General features: G+C 42.8%; 2 protein-coding genes across 5 annotated transcripts in view; one reads left to right on the top strand and one right to left on the bottom strand.

Moving 5' to 3' along the window:
• The window catches only part of SMIM15 (small integral membrane protein 15), a 444,121-nt gene that overhangs the window by 387,114 nt on the left and 35,768 nt on the right, over positions 1–21,239 (bottom strand). The window lies entirely within an intron of this gene.
• The window catches only part of KIF2A (kinesin family member 2A), a 46,715-nt gene continuing 36,876 nt past the window's right edge, over positions 11,401–21,239 (top strand). For 2 of the 4 annotated variants that reach the window (XM_028748256.2, XM_028748255.2), the window contains exon 1: positions 11,404–11,677. In XM_028748256.2, coding sequence (XP_028604089.1) covers positions 11,614–11,677 — 64 coding nt within the window. In that variant the 5' untranslated portion in view covers positions 11,404–11,613. Of the gene's footprint in view, positions 11,678–21,239 lie in introns of all 4 variants that reach the window. The other 2 variants (XM_028748253.2, XM_028748254.2) reach the window with 2 other exon arrangements.

Genomic DNA, 21,239 nt, shown 5'->3' with positions numbered 1-21,239 from the left:
CTGCACTCACATAATTAATGCAATTTAATGTGCACATTTTGATTAATTTTGGTGTGCATTCTCTAGTTCCATGATTTGTCCCAAATAACAAAACATAAAATACAAGATGAGGTTAACTTACATTGTAGAGAAGACTTGTATTATAAGACTAAGACTTCTGCAGTCATTTGAAATAGTAGCATACCTTTTGTTTTTGTGCAAAGTGGTATGAGTATGTGCTGGGCAGTAGGAACAAATGACTGGGATACAAGTGACCAAGTCTAAAAAGTAGCCCTTGATCCATATGGAACACAGAAACTCTGGGTCCTGGATATTGAGGCACACAGATAAGACTGCTGCTGCTGCTTTGACAAGGCTCATCACTGCTGATCTCCAAACAAATAGCAGCTTTGCAAAGCTAGTGGCATTGCACACAACCTTCTCTGTATAGTGAAGTATAGTTAAGGATTTGGATGCATTTAATTGTGCACAGCACACTCATGAGCACGAGACCCAGTCTGAAGGACACACCACACATTTTGTTGTTGTTTAGTCCTTTAGTTGTGTCCGACTCTTCGCGACCCCATGGACCAGAGCAAGCCAGGCACTCCTGTCTTCCACTGCCTCCCACAGCTCGGTCAAACTCATGTTCGTAGCTTCGAGAACACTGTCCAACCATCTTGTCCTCTGTTGTCCCCTTCTCCTTGTGCCCTCAATCTTTCCCAACATCAGGGTCTTTTCAAGGGAGTCTTTTCTTCTCGTGAGGTGGTCAAAGTATTGGAGTCTCAGCTTCAGGATCTGTCCTTCCAGTAAGCACTCAGGGCTGATTTCCTTCATAATGGAGAGGTTTGATCTTCTTGCAGTCCATGGGACTCTCAAGAGTCTCCTTCAGCACCATAATTCAAAAGCATCAATTCTTCGGCAATCAGCCTTCTTTACGGTCCAGCTCTCACTTCCATACATCACTACTGGGAAAACCAAAGCTTTAACTATGCGGGCCTTTGTTGGCAAGGTGATGTCTCTGCTTTTTAAGATGCTGTCTACGTTTGTCATTGCTTTTCTCCCAAGAAGCAGGTGTCTTTTAATTTTGTGACTGCTGTCACCCTCTGCATTGATCATGGAGCCCAAGAAAGTAAAATCTCTCACTGCCTCCATTTCTTCCCCTTCTATTTGCCAGGAGGTAATGGGACCACTGGCCGTGATCTTAGTTTTTTTGATGTTGAGCTTCAGACCATATTTTGCACTCTCCTCTTTCACCCTCATTAAAAAGGTTCTTTAATTCCTCCTCACTTTCTGCCATCAAGGTTGTGTCATCTGCATATCTGAGGTTGTTGATATTTCTTCCAGCAATCTTAATTCCGGTTTGGGATTCATCCAGCCCAGCCTTTCACATGATGAATTCTGCATATAAGTTAAATAAGCAGGGACCAAACGTGATCCACCTAGAGCAGGAACGGGCAAGCCACTCCAGTATCCCTGCCAAGAGAACTCCATGGACAAAGTCAACAGGCCCCACATAGAAGCCTGCTTCTGATTACTCGGTGGATTTAGGCATCTTCCCTGAAGCTTTCAAAAATATACCTCACCAATCATGAAGGACAGAAATGTGCCATTTTTATGAGGTTCCCAGGATCCAGTGGGCAGACATATTTGAAAGGTGATCACTACTGACTTGATATGTTTGTACAAATGGGCACTGCTTTGCATACTAAAATCTGCAGCAGCTTTTTTTCTGCTTTCAAAGTACTGGCTTATAGACTGGCATGGGAAACAGCTGAATGGTAGAACATATGTATCTTCACATGTAGAAGGTGCTGGGGTCAAATCCTTGTACCTTCTTTTTGGGAAGCTCTTCTTCTGTGGAGACCTAGAATACACCATAACGGACTAGATGGGTCAGTAGTGAGATGACAGCAGTTTTGTGTCAACATTATACATTTTGAGATAGCAATGTAAGAATAGAGCCCTCATTAGTCTTATAATACAAGTCTTCTCTACAATGTAAGTTAACCTCATCTTGTATTTTATGTTTTGTTATTTGGCAAGACCCAAAAATCAGTTCTATTTATTTATTTGAAGGATTTTAACCTGCTCTTCAGTTAAAAGGGCTCCCAAAGTGACTTATAAAGATGAATAGTAGGACAGTTCCTGCCAAAGTCCTTCAAGACAAAGGATTGGGAAGGAGAAAGAAAAAAGTTGTTATAAAGTTGCTTTTCTGTCATTAGCAAGACATTGTTCTAAGAGCATTTAATGACACAGATAAATCTGTTGTGCTTAAAAAAAAGGGGGGGGGGTTACAAACTGAATTTCACGCATCCCAAGATGCTTAGAGAGAATCTAGGGCTCAATAATATTCAGAACAAATGTTCAGCTGCTAGCTAATAACACTTTTTTATTATCCCTCACTAAAGAATCCCTTTCAAATGTATTTGACTGAAAAGCAATGCCCAACATTAAAGTCTAATTTCATTCAGTTTAAGAGATTGCTAGCTTGAATTCTTCAACAGCTCCATTTGGCAAGGTGCAAAGATACTTCTGGATAGCTACCAAGTATTTCTTTCCCCCAGCAACTTGAAGTGAATGTAGCTGCAGGGATACACTATCTTCTGTCTTAGCAGGAACAGTGCACGCTGCTGATTCTTTAAAAAATTTCCAATAGTAGCATGTTCAAACTGGATTTTCAATGAATATTTAACTGGGGAAGGTATCTCATTTTCCTCTCCACAAAGAGAGGCCTGTGAACACAGATTTACAATATGACAGGAATGAGTAAATCTAGTCTGCATGGATCCTGCTGTGACTTGGGGAGGGAAAAAGGAAAAGCATGGAAATGAAATTAGCCTATTAACTCCAGTGGGTGCATATTTAGTTATGACAGTTGTTGTACTGTCGTAACTTTATGCCAGCACAGAGAGGTGGGTTTAAAACTTGGTGGAGGAAAAGACCCTGCAAAGCAGGCTACTCTTCCAATCCTCCCTAGCACTGCCAGTTTCTTTTCCTTGGCAGGTTAACAATATTTTTATTTATTTCTTACATTTATATTTCATCTTTCCTCCAAGGAGCTCAAGATGGTGTACAAGGTTCTTCCCTCCTCATTTTATCCTTACAACAACCTTGTGAGGTGAGGGAATGTAGCACCTACTCTGGTTTATGGTTACAAGGGCATAAAAATACCCTTAAACCAGCATAACTCTAAATTACACTAGTGTAAGGGACTGAGTAGTGGTAATCTTATCTTCATCCAGAGGATAGGATTGGATTGCAGGTCAATTTGAAATGTATTTCTTCTTCAATTAAGCTTCCATTTCTTTTCTACAGCCTGACAGTAGAGTCCATACAATTTTCTGACTTAGCTGATCCTTTCTAATGCTTCATTAAGGAAAGTGGTAATGAAGGAAAGACATCTACCATTAGGAAAGGTCTTGGGACCAGAAGGGTCAACTTCTGCAATTTTCTGAAAAGAAATCAAACTTGAACTGTGCCCTTCAGTGAATGTTTTCAGTTATGTAAAAGTGAAATCCAGTTAAGGGAGGGAAATGTTTCTAAAAGCAAGAGAAGATTTAGGACACAATTATTCTGTCCTCTGGACACAGTTTACAGAAGAAAGGAGAAATATGAATACTAAATAGTACAATAAAATATATTAATATCTGCCATATTTTGAACTGTAAAAACTCTGCATATTTCAGTTAGAATTAAGTAAACTTCAGTTATTAATAACTGTTCTTTTTATTATTAAACAATCACCTGTCTCCCTTGCCCCCACCAATACCTAACACCAAGATACAGCCAAGTTCACTTAATTGGTTTCAGCCATAAGCGGTAATGAACACAAACATTTACAGGAGAATATTGTTGCATACCACCCTCAATCTCTGAGTGGAGCAAGATTCCAGGGAGTTCTAGACATGCTTACCCAGGGTCTGTTTCTTTTGGAAAATGAGGCACAGAAGACAGTGGTGTCTTTAGATATATGGTTTATTTATACATATTAACAACCAGAGCATATGATAGAGGGGTTCCTTACATTACACTCCAAGAGGGTCTTGCCTCTTTCAAATAGACCATTAGCCATCATGCCCTGCCTTCTGCCTTTTTGCTTTCCCATCACGTAACTCCTCTCAGCTCTAAGCTCTTGAGGGGCTTCACCCATTTGCTTTTTTGCAAAGCGTCCCTTTGATCCTCTGTAGTCTTCCTAATGGCCTTGCTTAATTTACTTTCCTCTTCCTCTCTCTCTCTCACACACACCTCATCTTCTGGCATCTCCACAGGCACTGATTCTTCCTGCTTCCTCTCTTCCACAGAAAGCACACAGGGGGTGAAGAAATCAATTAACAACAGCCACTGCACACTTACAGGCACCCCCAATCCCTCCTGCTCCTTTTCCACAGCAGGCTCCCAAGGAGTAGAGAAATTAATCAGCATTTCCTTGGCTTCAGGCAGTGCACCCTTCTCGGAAGCATTGTCTTCTCCCTTGCCTTCAGCTACTGACTGCAGCCCTTTGGAGTCCAAGCCTCATAGCTGCCCATCCATGCTCTGGATCTCTTTGGCCACCCATTCCTTCTGGATGCCATGCAGCTGTGCTCCTGGGTCACTTCTAACCCCCTGTAGCATCACATCAGGCACACTCGCACATTGCATGGAGTCACACTTTCCACTCCATGGAGACTTCCCTACCACTCTGCTAGTCGTGGCTCTATTATATCAAACAACTGGTTCTGCTGCTCCGTCTGTCACCACTGCTGCTGCTAGAGCATCTGCTCAAACTGCTTGTTCTGATGTTGTTCTATTCTCTCAAGCTGCTCAAGGTCTGTAGCTATTTCTCCTCCTATTTCAGCACAGGTGCACCTTACACACAGGCTCTTCCTCCAGGAAACCCCACTTCTGACACCAGTGTTGCACGCCTATTCTTGACATGGCCATAGTGCACCAGTAGTGGGTTTATTCTGCTTAATTACTTGTTCTGCAATGCTTCCCCAATGCTTCCACATTATTGCACCAAAAACAGGTAAAAAATAAACCAGAACATTTGTGGGATAACAAGTTACAGGATTTCAGCAGGAAGTGATGGGATATGCACTGTTTAGAAATGAAGCCGTGTGACTACCCCAAAACCTTTGCAAGCACAAACAGTATCGAAAGCAGGATCACGTGTGACCACCCTGATATCATCATGAGCACAAATTGTCATGAATGCACAATAAAATGGACATTTGAGACAAATGTGGTACTTACGGTTTCAGAACACTACCTGCATACTAATTTTCACTAAATAGAAATCTAAGCTATATACGCTTAGATATTGGATATAAATGCTGTTGTTGTAAAAATCTTTAAGAAACATCACTTTAAATTATATTTCTACTCAAAATATGTGCAAGCTCAGATATGATTAATTTTTGAAATCCATCCTCTAACCTCAATAAACATTATCATGGTGATGGCTATATAGCATAACCAAATATTATTTCTTGACAGAACTATAGGAAATTGAATAAAATGCTGTGTGGGGATTTTTCGGTGGTGTCGTTTGTCTTTCCCTACACAAAAGTCTACTTTTTTATTTCAGAGCAAAAAGAATAGTTTAAAGCTTTGTATCACTGTAGATGTAACTGTTCTTGTATTTGCAGTACTTTGTAGTCTTGCTTCCTAATGCTATTATTCATGAAGTGTTATACTCAGCTGGGGGTAGTGTTAAAAAGCTACACCATACGGTGAATGAGATGCTTAAAGGGGGATTGAGTAGGAAGGAGGGGACTGGAAGAGAGTTGAGCTGCTATTGCTGCTTCAGTGAAGTCACAATACTAGGAAACAAAAATGTCCACTTTCAGCTATTCAGCTACCATCAAATCATCTTTTCTATTCAGTATTTGTCATTTTCCAAAATCATATCTATATCTAAGGCTTATTAGTTTTTAAAGATATCATACACATGAATAATAATGTGATAGGAATGACAGAAACTCAGTCCAGAGTGCTCACCTATTATTGTTTAGTGAAAGATTGTCCAATACAAGAGGATTTGGACTTTTTCAGGTGCATAAATTATATGCAGCCTTACTGTTTTATGTGAACAAGTGTCTGAATTAGAAAAATTAGGAGACAGAAGTGGACTGGTGAATATGCACCAATTTTATTTTGGTCAATTAAGAGGAATTGCTGTTCTTAATAAGGTTAAATTGTTCAGGTGGGAGCAGGAATTAATACAAGCTGTTAGTTTTATTGAGATGATTTTACTACAATTGCTGAAAAGGGGAAGCTTAAGCACAGTTCTGGGGAAATTAGTTTTGCTCATGTGCACAAAGAAATTAAGACTATTGAAGTCCTTTGGGCCAAAAGGAAAAAAGGGAAGTGGACCAATATAGCCTGGTGGACCTGCTCACATTTTAGGTTCCTTAATGTTAACTAAGTGTGTATGAAAAAGTAAATTAATTCATTAACATACTTAGATAATGCCAATGTCTTAAAAAGTTTCCTGTAAAAAAAGTATTTTAAGAGGCCAAACTTGATGAGAGGATGTTTCTATTTTTTCTTAAAAGTAACTGATTTGGATTGATGTAAACAGCCCTCTCCAAAGCTGCTATTTGCCCCACCTTTAGATCAGGGAAACAGCATGGGATAAGGTTAAGTCCTTCTTCTGCAGTGCTGCAACCTTGATACTCCTCCAGAGGCTGCTTTTAAGAGTATATAGAAAGCTCAGGGGGAGAGAGCTGGGTATTGACCCTTAAGCAGAATCTCTTGAATTCTGATCTTATACACCATCCATACTCACCTTGGGAGGAAAAAAAGATGTAGGGTGTTCAATAAATACAAGTTGTTTTTAAAAGTATGAGTTACCTTTTAAATAGCCAATTAAAAAGTGGGAGGAAGATGCTTATATAAAGCAAAGCTACCAGCCTAACTGCCACAGCAGGGCTGAGTATCAGGCCTAAATCTACATTAATCAGTGTTCTCAAACCTTCCTCCAGTATTCCCAGGAGAAATTTCATGGGAACAGACTTAAGGGGATGTACTCTTTCATGTGCTTCCCTTACTTTTCATATTATAGATCACTAAATTCATTTTGATTGCCTTTGTTCTCTGGAATACCCAGATCAAAACTAAACACTGAAGAATCCATGAGGAAAGACAGGCAAACTATTAGGTAGGTCACCAGCTCGTTTTGACAAGGGAGTACAGTGGTACCTCTGGTTACAAACTTAATTGGTTCCAGAGGTCCATTCGTAACCGGAAACAGCTCGTAACATGAGGCTAATGGTGCTTCCCGCTGAGCGCGCGCCACCGGACTGCAACTTCCGCTCGCAGCCCGGGGCAAAGTTCGCAACAAGGAGACCTACTTCCGGGTTAGCGGAGCACGTAACCCGAAGTGTTTGCAAAGGAGACAGTACGTAACATGAGGTACCACTGTATGGCAGATCAGACTCCTGATGGATGTCAAGGCCCACTGCTGAAGATGCTTCACATTCACACCCTTTTCTTGCCTCTAGGGATGGAAAGTGGGGGGCCAGATTCAGTACAGGGACAGAAGATCCTTCTGATCTTCAGAAGGAATTAGGTGAAGAAATACAAAGGTTCATATTCAGGATCATTTAGATAGAATTAGTTACTCTCTAAAAACCATATCACACTAAAAAATAGGGAGGTCAAAAAGGAGTGAGCAGAGGATACTCCCTATGCTTTCAATTAGTATGCATTATGTAGGAACTCCAATCCATGTTATTTATGTGTACAGAATCAGGCAAGTTGTTAATCCAAGGCAGTTACTGTGAATTACATGTAGTGATTTTGTACAAAGGGCACAGGATTAAGGTCTTACTGTGTTGTTTTGTGCAGTTGTGGAGATAAAACTTTGCAAGCCTAGTCAAACAGGTGTTTACACTCCACCAACACAAGCAGGTGTTTATACTCCACCAACACAACAAAGGAAGCAAATTGTGAATGTGTCGGGTAGTTAAAGCATGCTTACAGCCACTATGATAAACTGGTTTGTGTTGGATTTGGAGCTGTATTAAAATTCCTGCTTGGGCACAAAGCACACCGGATAACTGGGTGAGACACTGGATGATTTCTTCCTCTCAGTTGTTTTAAGGATAAAAGGGGTAAATACCTCGAACTACACCAAAGAAGGTGGAGTATAAACACTTGTTGCTTATGTCAGTAACTGGCAGGATGGGCTAAGCCAGTTGTGAAGAATCTTTAGATCACCAGATGTTGCTGGACTACAACTTCAAAGCTCCAGAAAACATGGCCAATGGCCAAGGGATGATGGGAGTTGTAGTTCAACAACATCTGGAAGGCCAAAGTTTTCCCACACTTGGGTTAAACAGTGGGGTAGGGTCTTGCCTGATGCATTACATGTGAGTAGTACCATTGCTGCTTGGGGTGTGATATGTGTAGCTATACTGGACGACAATACCAGTAATGAAACATGAAAGCATGTTTGGTAAGCAATCCAGCTGATTGACCACAGGGACCAAGAAAGCTGCACCATGGCAGTATAGAGGTGATAAGTGTGCTGATTTTGAGGAGGAATGGGTGGATTGATTATTTATATTTCAGTGCATGTATAGGTCAACAGATCTCCCCTTCTAAAAGGTTCTCAGAGGACTTACATAGAATATCAGGTTACCTTATTAAGTTCACAAATCTTGACCCATACATATTTTCTGTTGTGAAATGACATTAGTAGGGGGCAGTTTGAAGCAAAGTAAAGCTTTACCCATCCATATCACTGCTCCCAATCATCTCAGGTTCCAAAGCAACCCGATGTCTGCTGCAATTATTTTTCTCTCATGCATCATGTTGCAATTCCAAATTCAGCATAAATTTTGAACTCTTATGTCATTCAGTGCCAAACACAACCTCCTATATGGTGAATCATCATAAGGATAGTCAACAATGCTAGAAGACCCCTTCCCACTGTTTAAACCACCCTGCCAGCTACTGTCTAGGGCTAGGCAACAAATAGTCACAAATCAGCTCACAGATTGATTTATCTAATGAGGCTCAGGTGCTTCATAAGGCAAAGCAGGATGAGGGCAACATAGGTGCTTCATCTTCCTTATTTGAATTTGGGCCTGAAAGAGCAAGGGAAAGTGTGGGCGCATTAACTGTAAGTTGTAAGCACAATTTGTAATACTGCACATCATTAGCGATTATGGGGCAGGACTGTTAAGATATCACTTAGCTTCCAACATCCTAGCTTTAAGAACTTGATTCAACATGAGATGTCTTAAACTGCTACGTTTTTTAAAACAACATCATTGTGATTCTTTGCGGTTTCAAAGGAAATTATATTAAAATATTCAAGTTCTATAAAATATGAAAGTAGTTGCTTGATAATTACTATTTTTTAAAATGTATTTTAGTTGTTATAAATGCACTTCCATTAACAAACCCTGCAGTGAACTGCAACTTGTGGTTAAATGCAGCAGATTCAAGTGCATTTCACAGTGCTATAGCATGAACCTGCACAAAGTTGGGCCTAACAATATTTTTTTTATGCATGGCATTTCAGTTTTGAAAGTTGAAAAAAAAGTTGAACTGTGTGTATGTGATTGCAGGTAGTGCCCATGAGTTTTCTGGGTTTCTAAACGTGCATCAGGGCCCAAAAACATTGGCAATCCCTGTTCTAATCTTTACACCATAATGCCATGCTCTATAACAAAAGAAACAGGCACTGCACATAGAATCCTTAGGTTGTTCTTTCTGCAAATGTCGTAGAAGTGGCAAAATTCTCAATTCAAAATTTAAACTACACGTACACCATAGTTTTTGCTGGGAGTTGCCAGCATAGGCTTCAATAGGGCAGGAAAATCTTAAATTTTTGAACCACTGCCCAGAACTTCCACAAACTAATGAAAGCATGCCTTCTTCTGCAAACCTGAATAAAATACTGTACACCAGCAGTTTATCAAAATGGGAAAGAGATGTATGAGATGCCTGTATCAAAACTGGGAGTAAAAAGGGTCAAGGTGTCCATTTTAAGCACTATTTAACTTTCTGTACCTGTATAAATTATTATCGGATCAATTTTGAATCTGGCACATCCATAAACCTTTATTTTGGTTGTCATCCATCTGTGTTGGGAGACAATGGAGGGGTAAAGAGAGTTACAGCACCTGCTGTGGCTAGAGACAGATACAAGAGAGTCATGTTTTATTGCAGTTGGGGCAGATGAAGGCGTCCAGTTGCGCTGATGGAGGTGTACCATGGTGTTTCTTCTTTCTGTGCTGCTCCCAGCAGGCATTTCTGCTCTGGTCACTGCTGTGATTACATGACCTGACTGTCTCCAAGTGCTGCATTTATATACAAGGGATTTCCACATTGCCAACCTTCATGTTACATTTGCAGAGCTCTTAACCAGAGTTGGTCTGCCATTTGGCCTAGTGCTTGAAGCCAGCTCTCTGGGGATCTTGCCATCTTCCATTCTGTGGACATGACCAAGCCAGCGTAGACATCGCTGAGAAAGGAGTACGAACATGCTGTGAATGTGGGCTTGGGAGAGCGCATTTCTGCTTGAAACTCTGTCCTGCCATGTGATGCCCAAAACCTTCCTGATGTGGCACATGTGGAAGGTGTTGAGGTCATGTTCCTGATGATCTTAAGTTGCCCATGACTCACTTCCAAAAAGAGCATGCTCAACACACAAGCCTGCTAGACCTTCATCTTGGTATTGGACCTTTGCATTGCATTCTCCCCTACCCTTTTGGAGAGGCAAGCCATTGCCGTAGATGCCTTGCCGATACGCTTGCCTCAGGGGCAGGCAGCTGATATGCCAAGTATATATATGGCTTGGCAGGTGTCAGTTTTATAAACTACCATAACTTTGAGGCTTGCAATGTCAGACCCTGCATGCTTTCTTTGCTACTCACCTTATAACTCAAAGGGCACTTTTGTGCCCCCTTTTAGACTCAAGGCAGTATCCTGCGCAAGGAGCTGAGCGTTGAACCTGAGTTCAAATTTCACCTCGCGGTTCAAGAGATTCACTCGCCCGCCTCAGGCAAACCGCGCACCCCCTCCTCGCCAAATGGGGCTAGTAGTAAAAGGTAAAGGGACCCCTGATCATTAGGTCCAGTCGTGCTAGTAGTAGTCGGTACCTAACACCACACGGAAGTTGGGCGGAGTAGGGCGGGCTTGGAAAGGGCGAAGGCAGCAGCTGTGCACGTCTGAAACGTTAGGTCGCCCAGCGTGGCTCCTGTGAGGGAGCGAAAGGGGAGCGGGCGGCAGAGCCGGGGAGCCTCTCGGCCGCGGGCGCCCCAGACGAGAACGAAAGGAGCGCCGAGCGGCGGCGGCCCCCGACGTCTCCTCACGCCAAACTCGGGCAACTCGCCGCCTCCGCCGCTACTCCAGCGTCCGCCCCGCCTCCTCCCGCCCCTTCAAGCCGGTCCTGCCGTGACGCCTCCATTGTGTGCGCAGCCGCAGCGGCTCCCGGCGACTGTTGTATCCGGCCGGCGCCTTTTTCTCCTCCTCCTCCACCACCTCCCTTTCCCCCCCTCCCCCTTCCCCGTAGAAACTGCCGCTGCCGTCGCGGGCGCCCCTTCTCCTTCTCTCGCGCCCGGCGGGGCCCCGAACAGTCTCTTCTCATCTCTCCCTTCCCCTCCCCCCCCCCCGCTACCGTCACTCTATGACGCGATGGCAACGGCCAACTTCGGCAAGATCCAGATAGGGATCTATGTGGAGATCAAGCGCAGCGATGGTGAGCCGGGAGGAGGGAAGGAAAGGGATGGATGGAGGGATGGATGCAATGGGAAAGGAGGGAGGGAGGGAGCGCCGGCAGCCTGCTTCCTCCTGCCGCCTGGCTGCCGCCCTTCTCCTTCGGGAGGGGGGAGGGGCCGGGGCCCTTTATGCGCGCGGGGCCCGCGGAGGACACGAGCCGCCCCTCCGCCGGGGCGTGCGGAGGGTTGCGCGTGTGGGGCGGCGGCGGCGGCCGTGGGCCTGTGGCGTCGCCCGCTGTCGCTAAGGCGCTTTTTGTGTCGCCTCCTGTGATGGTGGCAGCGGTGGGGAGGGAGTGGGCTTGTGAGGGACTCGGGGCGTGAGGCTGCTGCAGTGCTGTGGGGAAGGGCGGGCGAGGAGGAGGAGGAGGAGGAATGAAAAGGGTGTGTGTAAACGTGTATGTTTATAAATGCACACATATGGTGTGTGTGTGTGTGTGTGTGTGTGACAGGAGGCACGGGGGGGAAGCCATGGGGCGGAGGGGTCAGTCTCGAAAGGTTGAGGGAGTGACAGGGGAACGGATGGGGAGCTGGTAGGGAAGGGCGTGACCCCCGCCCCACAATGCGTGTGTGGTGGTGCAGGAAGGGGGTCGGGGTGTGTGTATGGGGGGGGGGATCGGCGCCCGCGATGGTGAGGTGGGACAGCTGCTTGGTATGTGTAGTAGCATAGGAAAGGTGAGGCTTTGGAGTGGTTTGCTCGATCGCTTGGAAGAGGAGGAGAGTGGGTCCCCCCCCCCCACCTTCCCCTCCACAAATGCACTGAGCAAACCTGTCATCTCCCCAACAGGAGCGTGCTTTAGAAGCACACAGATCGGTATGAGCTTTACATCAAACGGCCGGATGCAGTGACGCCAAGGGAGCTTTACCTCTCACCCCCCCCCCGCCCATCGCCAATTATTCGACAAAAATCTTACCATAGTGTGTTAAATGAAATAGAATCACACACAGCCTTTTGACACCCGGATGTTTGTATTGCCCCCCTCCCCCCTCCCTCACAAAGAATAAGGTTCCTGTGTTGATTCAGTGTTTCCCTTTTTTGCCCTGTATTTCCTGGCAGCAGCATGTGCGATGCTTTCTATAGATGCAGATGAAGTTCGTGGGCGGGTGAAGCTTGGGAGCGATTACCCTTGGATAGTATGACTACAGCGTATTGGAAGGCTGCAAGCAGAGTGAATCGATGGGCCCATCTCTGTTGCTCAATGGATGGGGGTGATGTCGTCTGTTGCTAGCTGGCCTGGTTGATGCTGGGGTGGGGTCAGCTTGGGATTCTTCCAACAATGCTAAATAATTGGGGAGAGGAGGGAGGACATCAGGTGTTTATGTCGTAGCAGAGGTATTTAATGCTGATGTACTAAAAGGGAGAAGAAGCACATAGTATTTTTAACTGCTTTTCCTTTCAACTCTTCTAATTGCACTCTGAGGACTGTGTTTTTATTGCAGCGTTACAGCTACACATACTCATATAATGGAATTAAGTGTGAGAGGGTGTGTGAGGGATGAGGCTACTCATTATTCAACTGTGTAATTTAAGAAAGGATAAAAATTCTTATTCCAGCTTCAGAGTGACCCAATGGGGGGGGGGGTTTGGGTTTTCCTCCTTGCCACAGTTGAGACAGGTGGGTGAATGAAGCAGACAGGGTAGAATAGTAGTCTAACTGAGTAGAAATATTTTCTGCATTGGAATGGAGGCATTCTGTACTTCTGATCCACAAACCCATTCTCATGATTCTAAGAAGTAAAACTCTGGCATTGCTTGCTTCAGGCAGTGGTGGAGGAAGGTGGGAGGCCCTGGATGCCATTTTCCTACTTGGAGAGATGCTTTGATATTCCAGCCTTCCTTAATGTATGTGCCTTTCAGATATTTGGACTACAGCTCCCATTAACCTCAGTCTGCTGGCCGGGACTGATGGGAGTTGTAGTCTAAAATGCCAGGAATGTGCTATGTTGTGGAAGGCTTAAAATGTAGTTTTCTGGTTTACATTTAGCAATTAATTTGGTTTGGTTAGTCACCTGCCATCACCAAGTGTTTCTAAAAGTCTGTTTCAAAAGTGGTTTGACAGAATGACTGCTGTTGGAAGAAAATAACTATAAGGCCTTGAAAACAATTCAGTGGTTCTTTAGACGAATTGAGTGTTTCCAAAACAATGAGATACTTAATATCTAAAATCCCAAGGGGTGATATTTCTGTCAGTTAAATGAAAAAGCATTGGGATTCTGTTTGTGTGAAAATTGGTAACCACATAAATTTGTTTTGATGTTTCCACTGTATCTTTCACTTTTTAAAAAATAAACAGGGAGCTCTTTTCTCCCTGGTTTTTAAAACTGCCATACTCAAATAAGACCACCTGCAAATAGCCTTGGATCTAGTCCTTTTAATTTTAAGGAGAGACTCCTGGCAGGATGGTTTTTTGTGGATTTCTGCAAGTACAAGTGAGGTTCCATGGGTCCAAGTAAGTTTAGTATAAAATTGCAGGAATGTTGGGTAGCTTAATTGCTTTAGAGAGGGAAACAAAGGTATGTTGCTGTCAGAACTGTGACTTGAAAATTTTCCGGCATTTTTATTAATACAATTATAAAATTTAAGACTTGGTTATAGTCTGCAGTTTGTAGAATCACAGTACTTCCAGTTTATAAAATATTTACAAATTTAAAACAGTTTTTGTTGTAGTTCTTGTATATCTTTTGTTTAAAAAAAAAAGGAGGACTGACCAACATACAAAGCTGCATAGGGTATAGGTGATATGAAAGTTGACTATTTAAAATTATCCCAGCAATTGTTACTCCAGTTTTGTAGGGATGGAAGGGATACTGAGGACCATCTAGTTCAACCCCCTGCAATGTAGGAACATGCAGCTGTTCTGTACAGGGATCTAATACAGGGACCTGGATACCATGCTGTAACCAACTGAGCTATCCATGTCATATATAGATGAATGGATGGGGTATTTACCGGAGACACATTGGAATATATATATATATTCTGTCCCTTGCAGTTGCTGTAACTTTCCACTGTGGGCAAGACAGAAGCAACACAAGCATTTATTTCTTTAAATGATTTGTATGCTGCCCTTCAGTTCATGAAATTGTCAGGGTGGCTAGCAATTCCAAGTAAAATACTGTTAAAGAAAAACAACACATAAAATTAAGTTAGTACAAAAATGAAAAACATAACAGTATAAAATCAGTCTGTTAACCCCATCTTAAGTGACATACCTGAAGGCCTAGGCATATTGGAATGTATTTTACCAGGTGTCAAAAGAGCATCATGTTTGGTGCTAAGTGAACCTTCTTGAGGAGGACAATTCTACTTGTGGACACAACACCACAACTGTAAAGCTCTTCTCTCCAGTTAGCACCCATCTAATATGAAGGTGATAAGACTATGAGGAGTGGTTCTGAAAGAATTTCTGTATAATATTCAGGCACTTGCATGTGGGAAGAGATGTTCCACTGGCCAGTTTCTCTTGATGCCTACATGTGATCACGTATGTTTCTAAACACTGCTTGTTTCATTATAAATATGCAGTTTGCCATTCATTTTCAACTGAAGTGGGTGGGTAGGCAAGTGTTTCCCACCACCTCCTGGAAGCCGCTGAAAGAGCATTTTGTACCTTAGGGAATACAGAGCAATCACTTGTTGTTTCCCATCGTCTGGTGTACGGACAAGACAGAAGGAAAGTTTGGTCAAACAATATGTTACATGCAGATGTGTGTGTAACCCTTGGCTCAGCACTTGGCTGGGGGAAGAGTCTAGGGGATATTCTATTTATATAAAATTTTTGCTGAAGCCCCAAGCCAAGAAACCTGGGACTCCCAATTGAATGGCTGAGTAGCAGCCCTCCCACAAGGCACACCCACTCCTAAGGTATGTGCAAGAAATGGTGTCCTGTAACTAACAACAGTGGATCAACAAGAGGTTAACAATGTGGGAAGCAGTACACAAATCGATTTTAGTCTAAAATGTCCTACTTTCTTCCAAAGGAAGTCTTACGCCCTTACAGTTAGTTTAGGGTGCAGTGCAAGCAGCAACTCTCAACAGGTGGCACCAGAGGATGGTTTCTGTGCCTTTGCAACTCCATGCTGATAGGAATTGCTTCTCTTAGGTGGATTTCTGAAACAGTGATTTCAGACAGTAGTATTATAGCAAGCAAAGCTCAGCGATCCCTAATTGAAACATTATACTGTATGGGAGACCAATTTTCTCCTCTTCACAAAGAGAAATGTATCTTTCTCACCAGATCTGTGACCGCTACTCTCTAGAGGCCATTTTCTGTTGGGTGAACTAGCATCAGCACAAGTGATCTAGGCAGCTCTGGCCAACATACAAATGAATGTGGCATGCTGGGTTGAACACTTATGTTTTCTCTGCACTTTTTACTTCCGCTTGGTGTTACCTTCTCTACAGCTTAAAATGTGTTATGTTATCTCATGGTTCTTTTTCACAGGCAAAGCTACTTACAGAGCGTTGCTTGGAATCATGAGCACAGGAATACACAACCCCCTATTTCCTGATTCCAAATTGCTCCTACAACTGGTTTTCTGTTTCTTCCAGTGTTCCACTTGAATGTTTGCGTATATTTGAAACTCTGACGGGAAAAATAAAAGAGAATTTGGAATAAATAAATAAATGATGAACAGGGAAAGGGTTAAGCACCAACAAAGCCACAGTTTTGATTACTCTCTGTTTCGAAAGAGGTCATGGTAATGCGGCATATATCTGGGTGTAATATCTAGTTTGTCCTGAGGGAGGGAGAAAGCCAGGAGCAAAAATGACATAGGGTTTGTTTCCTGTCCTCCTCCATCTCTTGACTTGGGGATTCCTCAACTTCAGTTGGATACCTGGACACGTGGGCATTAATTAGCAAAATAATTTGCTGATCAGGCTGCCAAGACAGCAACTCACATTACTTTTATGAAAAAGATAATCAGTAATTTATCCCAATCTTTTAAGTTCCTGGAAGACAAGTGGCAAGACCAGTATTTTAGATTGTGGTTAAATATGTAATTTCAGAACTGAAGGAATAAAGTTAGTCTGCCTCAGATAATGATTGGCCATGCAGTCTATTCCCACCAGTATTGAAAGAGGCCCCGCCTACATTGGCATGCTGGTGTCCATGATTCTCAAGTGCATGGCAGGCCTTTCTGTGCACCCAGTTACAATACTTAGCTTCAATTCTGGGTTGATCTGTCAGCTTTATCTGCTCCTGTACTCCTTGGAAGGCAAGGCTGTCTGAGGGGCAGAGGGAAGTCAGTGACAAAATAATTCTTTTCTATTTGCAACTGTGTGGTGTAATATGACCTAACTTCCACTGTGCCATGAACTTCAGTATTCTTGTCTTCTACTTCCTGGTTAGCCAGCTACTACCTTAGTCATCCAGAGCAGCTTTGTTTGTTAGTGCCTTATGTGTAACACCCCATTGTTTCCTGCTGCTGTGCAGTGCTAGGTAATTAGCAGCAAGAAAAATCACCAGCAAACATGCCACGGTCTGGATTTATAGACAAGCAAGAAAACTTCATACATGAAGAGGAATATTTAATTTAATGGGACAAGGTAGCTGTGACTATGATGAGTTCTATTAACTTCAATGAAAACGGGACATCTGCATAGATGCTCTGTTGATATATGCTGAAAACGGATAGAATGCACACTGTGGTTTATTTGTTGACATTAAGACCCCATTACTTCCATTTTTTATGTCCACTCGCATTTTGAAAGTTAAGCCTTGTACTTAAGAAAAAAAAAAAACTTTTATACTTTGTCGAAATGCCTGATAATATAAAAGCTGCTAGAACTGCATCAACATTATCTTTGGGTGTGTGTGTGGTGGAACGGACGTTTAGCCCATTTAGTTCAGTAGTGCTTACTTCTTGGGAGGTGTGTTTAGACTGGCAGCTGCAGCGGGTAGAAGAGAACTGAGGTATTGAAAATTTGTTAAAATTAGACTGCAATCCTATGCCATTTACCTGGGAGTATGTCCTATTGCACTCAGTGGAGTTTACTTTGTAGTAGTCCGGTAAAGGACCGTACTGTAATTCTCCAATTTATCAAGTCATGAAAAGATTTGCACATGAATTACGGTAATGCACTTCTGAGACCTAGCCACCTGAAGAAGCTAATTCAAGGTTCAGCTCCCTCATCTTCAGCTACATGGGCCTCTAGTAGCAGGGCCTCCCTACCTGAGACTCTGAAGAGCCTCTGCTAATCCTTGTACATAATACTGGCAAGATTGACCTGTGCTCTGACTCGGTTTAGCATTAGGCCATTTCATACATTTATATGATGAGTAAGCATTGCCCCAGAGCAATTAGATGAGTTGGCATGTGGCTATTAGCTTTTTAAGGATAGAATATTGCCTCCCGTGCTGTTTAACTTTCCATTCTTGAAAGGGAGAAAGTAAGAACCCTACACCTTGTTTCCACAATACTCTTAAGCTCAAAGGAAGAAACAAGTTCTAAGGCTTGAATGGTACTGTTCACTTTTCCAGCTTTAGTTCATGAGCTTTCATTCTAGAAGGGGGACTCCAACCTGCAGTCTGATACAGCCAAGTGTAGGGCAATATTAGTGCTGTCCTATGTGCCCTAGATTGAGGGCACAAGGAGAAGGGGACGACAGAGGACGAGATGGTTGGACAGTGTTCTCGAAGCTACTAATATGAGTTTGACCAAACTGCAGGAGGCAGTGGAAGACAGGAGTGCCTGGCGTGCTCTGGTCCATGGGGTCACGAAGAGTCGGACACGACTAAACGACTAAACAACAACAAATGTTCTCTAGAAATTGAGGCTGGACAGGGAGCGGGGGCACAGAAAAGGAATTTGGGAAGTTAAGTTATGAATAGTAGCAAACTTAAAGGTAAAGGGACCCCTGACCATTAGGTCCAGTCGTGAACGACTCTGGGGTTGTGGCACTCATCTCGCTTTATTGGCCGAGGGAGCCGGCGTACAATTTCCAGATCATGTGGTCAGCATGACTAAGCCGCTTCTGGTGAACCAGAGCAGCGCACGGAAACGCTGTTTATCTTCCCACCAGAGCGGTACTTATTTATCTACTTGCACTTTGACATGCTTTTGAACTGCTAGGTTGGCAGGAGTAGGGACCGAGCAACGGGAGCTCACCCCGTCACGGGGATTCGAACCACCAACTTTCTGATCGGCAAGTCCTAGGCTCAGTGGTTTATACCACAGCGCCACCCGCAAATAGCAAACTTAAGTGCTAACTAACCACTAAAGTTTTATTTGTAATGCTGCACTTAGACTTTCTGTTTGCTGCTGTTCTACAGCTTAGTGTTTGGGGCATAGATTTTACATTTAATGAGCAATGGAAGGAATAGATCACCATGCAGATATGTAATTAATGCAATTAGATTGAAGTGCAATATTATGACTCAAGCTTTAGACTAGTTTTTTTTACTTCATGTCTTTGGTGTCTGAATCATACAATGTGTAATATTATAAAGTAAAACTAGAACAGGCTTTGTGGTTATAATAAATAATCATGGATTGTGTAGCTTGAGGTGAGGAGCAAAAGTGTAAGAGGAACAAGTCAAAAGATTTACATCTTAGCAGGGTGGGGATAAGGATATTTCACAGATATTGTCAGTGTCTTGCACAGTGAGAAGTGTGCCTCCATTTCTGGTAATCTTTCAGTCATGTACATTTTCCATATTTTCCTTTTATGGGAGATGCTGTAGAAAGAAGACACATCTCTCTGACACTTTAAGTCACGTTGCAACCCCTGAATTGGGCATTGAAGAAGTCATAGGAGCAATTTTTGTGAGCTTGTTTGCAGCCTTGATAACCTGCAGTTTGGGTGTCTTTGTGATTCTTCAGAAGATTGCCTTCACTCTAAACTAGTTTTGTTCACTTTTGGTGAAGTTGGCTTATAGCCAAATCTCATTGGCTGTGAGGTGAGGCATCACTGTTGCTAGAAAGAGGAACTATTTTCATACACAAAATCTTGCCAGTGCTGCAGTTCATGAGGCTGTGAATGTTGGTGAACCAGCACAATGAAGTAAGCATTTGGCGGGGGGGGGGGGGTGACGGGGTTAGAAGCTATTTGGGGGACCTTGGAGGTCTCCTCACATTAAAAAAGCTCAGTGGGAAACATGCATTCCTACAAATATGTGGAGTGTCAACAGGAAGAATGGAAAAGAACTGCTCATGTAGGAGAGATAAGGATAACAAAATGTGAAGGTAGGGAATTGCAGGAAGAATAGACCAGATTATAAGGAAATATTCTGGGTTTTTTGCAACCTTTTTACTGGAGTATAGACAAAAATAGACTTGTTAAATATTTAGGATTCAGACTGAATCATTTTTGAATATAACGGGTAGCATGCCTACCTTTCACTAATTAGTTTGCTTGAAGGCTTTGCAATGCCGTTTGTGTTATTATATAGTATCTTATTTAACTTTGGTGAAAAATCCATTTGGAAATGGTTTGAAATCTGTTTTTTCCTTGGTCTCATATATCTGAAATACTCAATCTAGTGCTTAAATAGTTAAAAAGCTGTGCTAGATCAGATGAAAAGTCCATCTAGTCCTGCATCCTGTTTCTGAGAGTTACCAACCAGAAGACTCTGGGAATCTTGCTTATAGGTCATCAAGGGAATAGCACTCTCTTACTGCCTCCTCTAACAACTGGCATTCAGATGCACACTGTGTCTGAACCTGGAGGTTCCATATAGCTAGGAGCAATGGATATATCTCTGTGAATTTAATCCCCCTTTAAAGCCATATTAGCTAGTGAACATGACCATATCTTGTGGCAGTTTTGTCTGTTCTGAATCCCCTGCCATTCAGTTATATTGGGTGACCCTGAATTCCAGACTTACTTGAGAGGGAGAAGAATCTATTATGTTCTCTTCCCTTCCCTAGGCATCTTTTTTTCCTGTAAACGAAAATCCCTCAAATGTGTTACCCATTTCCTTGTAAGTCCTCTCTTTGTAGGGAAGTTGCTTCAGTTTCCTGATAATTTTGGTTGCTTTTCCTTGCAACTTTCCCAATGCTACAATGTCCTTCTTCAGACGAGGGAACCAAAAATCCACAGTTACATCTTATGTCTGTGTCTAGGATGTGGAACTCCTTGCCCATTCCTACTAAGCTTCATTGGTACTTTTTTTTCAGGCACCTGCTGTTTACACCATTGATTATTGTGCACTGTCCTGATGTTAATGGTGCTCCAGTTGTGGAAAGGGATAAGAATATTGTCATACTGGTCTATTTTATTTTCAATCCCAAACATGGGATTTGCCTTCTCATAGGTACCATATCATGGGCCATTGTTTTGATTAAACTATCCATAACTTCAAGATCTGATTAGTTATACCTCAGCAGTTTACTACTCCAATGTGCATCATTTTATACATACTTTACATAGAATACGCTCATTTGCCATTTTATTGCCCATTCTGTTTACCAACTTGGAGAGTTCCTCTTGGATCTCCATGCTGTCTACTTGAGTTTTTACCTTCCTGAATAAATTGATGTCATCTACAGACCTGACTATTTCACTGTCTACCTCAGCTCTAGATGATTTATGAACTAATT

This window comes from Podarcis muralis, chromosome 11 (assembly GCF_964188315.1).
Source record: "Podarcis muralis chromosome 11, rPodMur119.hap1.1, whole genome shotgun sequence".
NCBI classification, from domain to species: Eukaryota; Metazoa; Chordata; class Lepidosauria; order Squamata; family Lacertidae; genus Podarcis; species Podarcis muralis.
The sequence above is the reverse complement of the archived record's forward strand: the minus strand, read 5'-3'. Positions and strand labels throughout refer to the sequence as shown.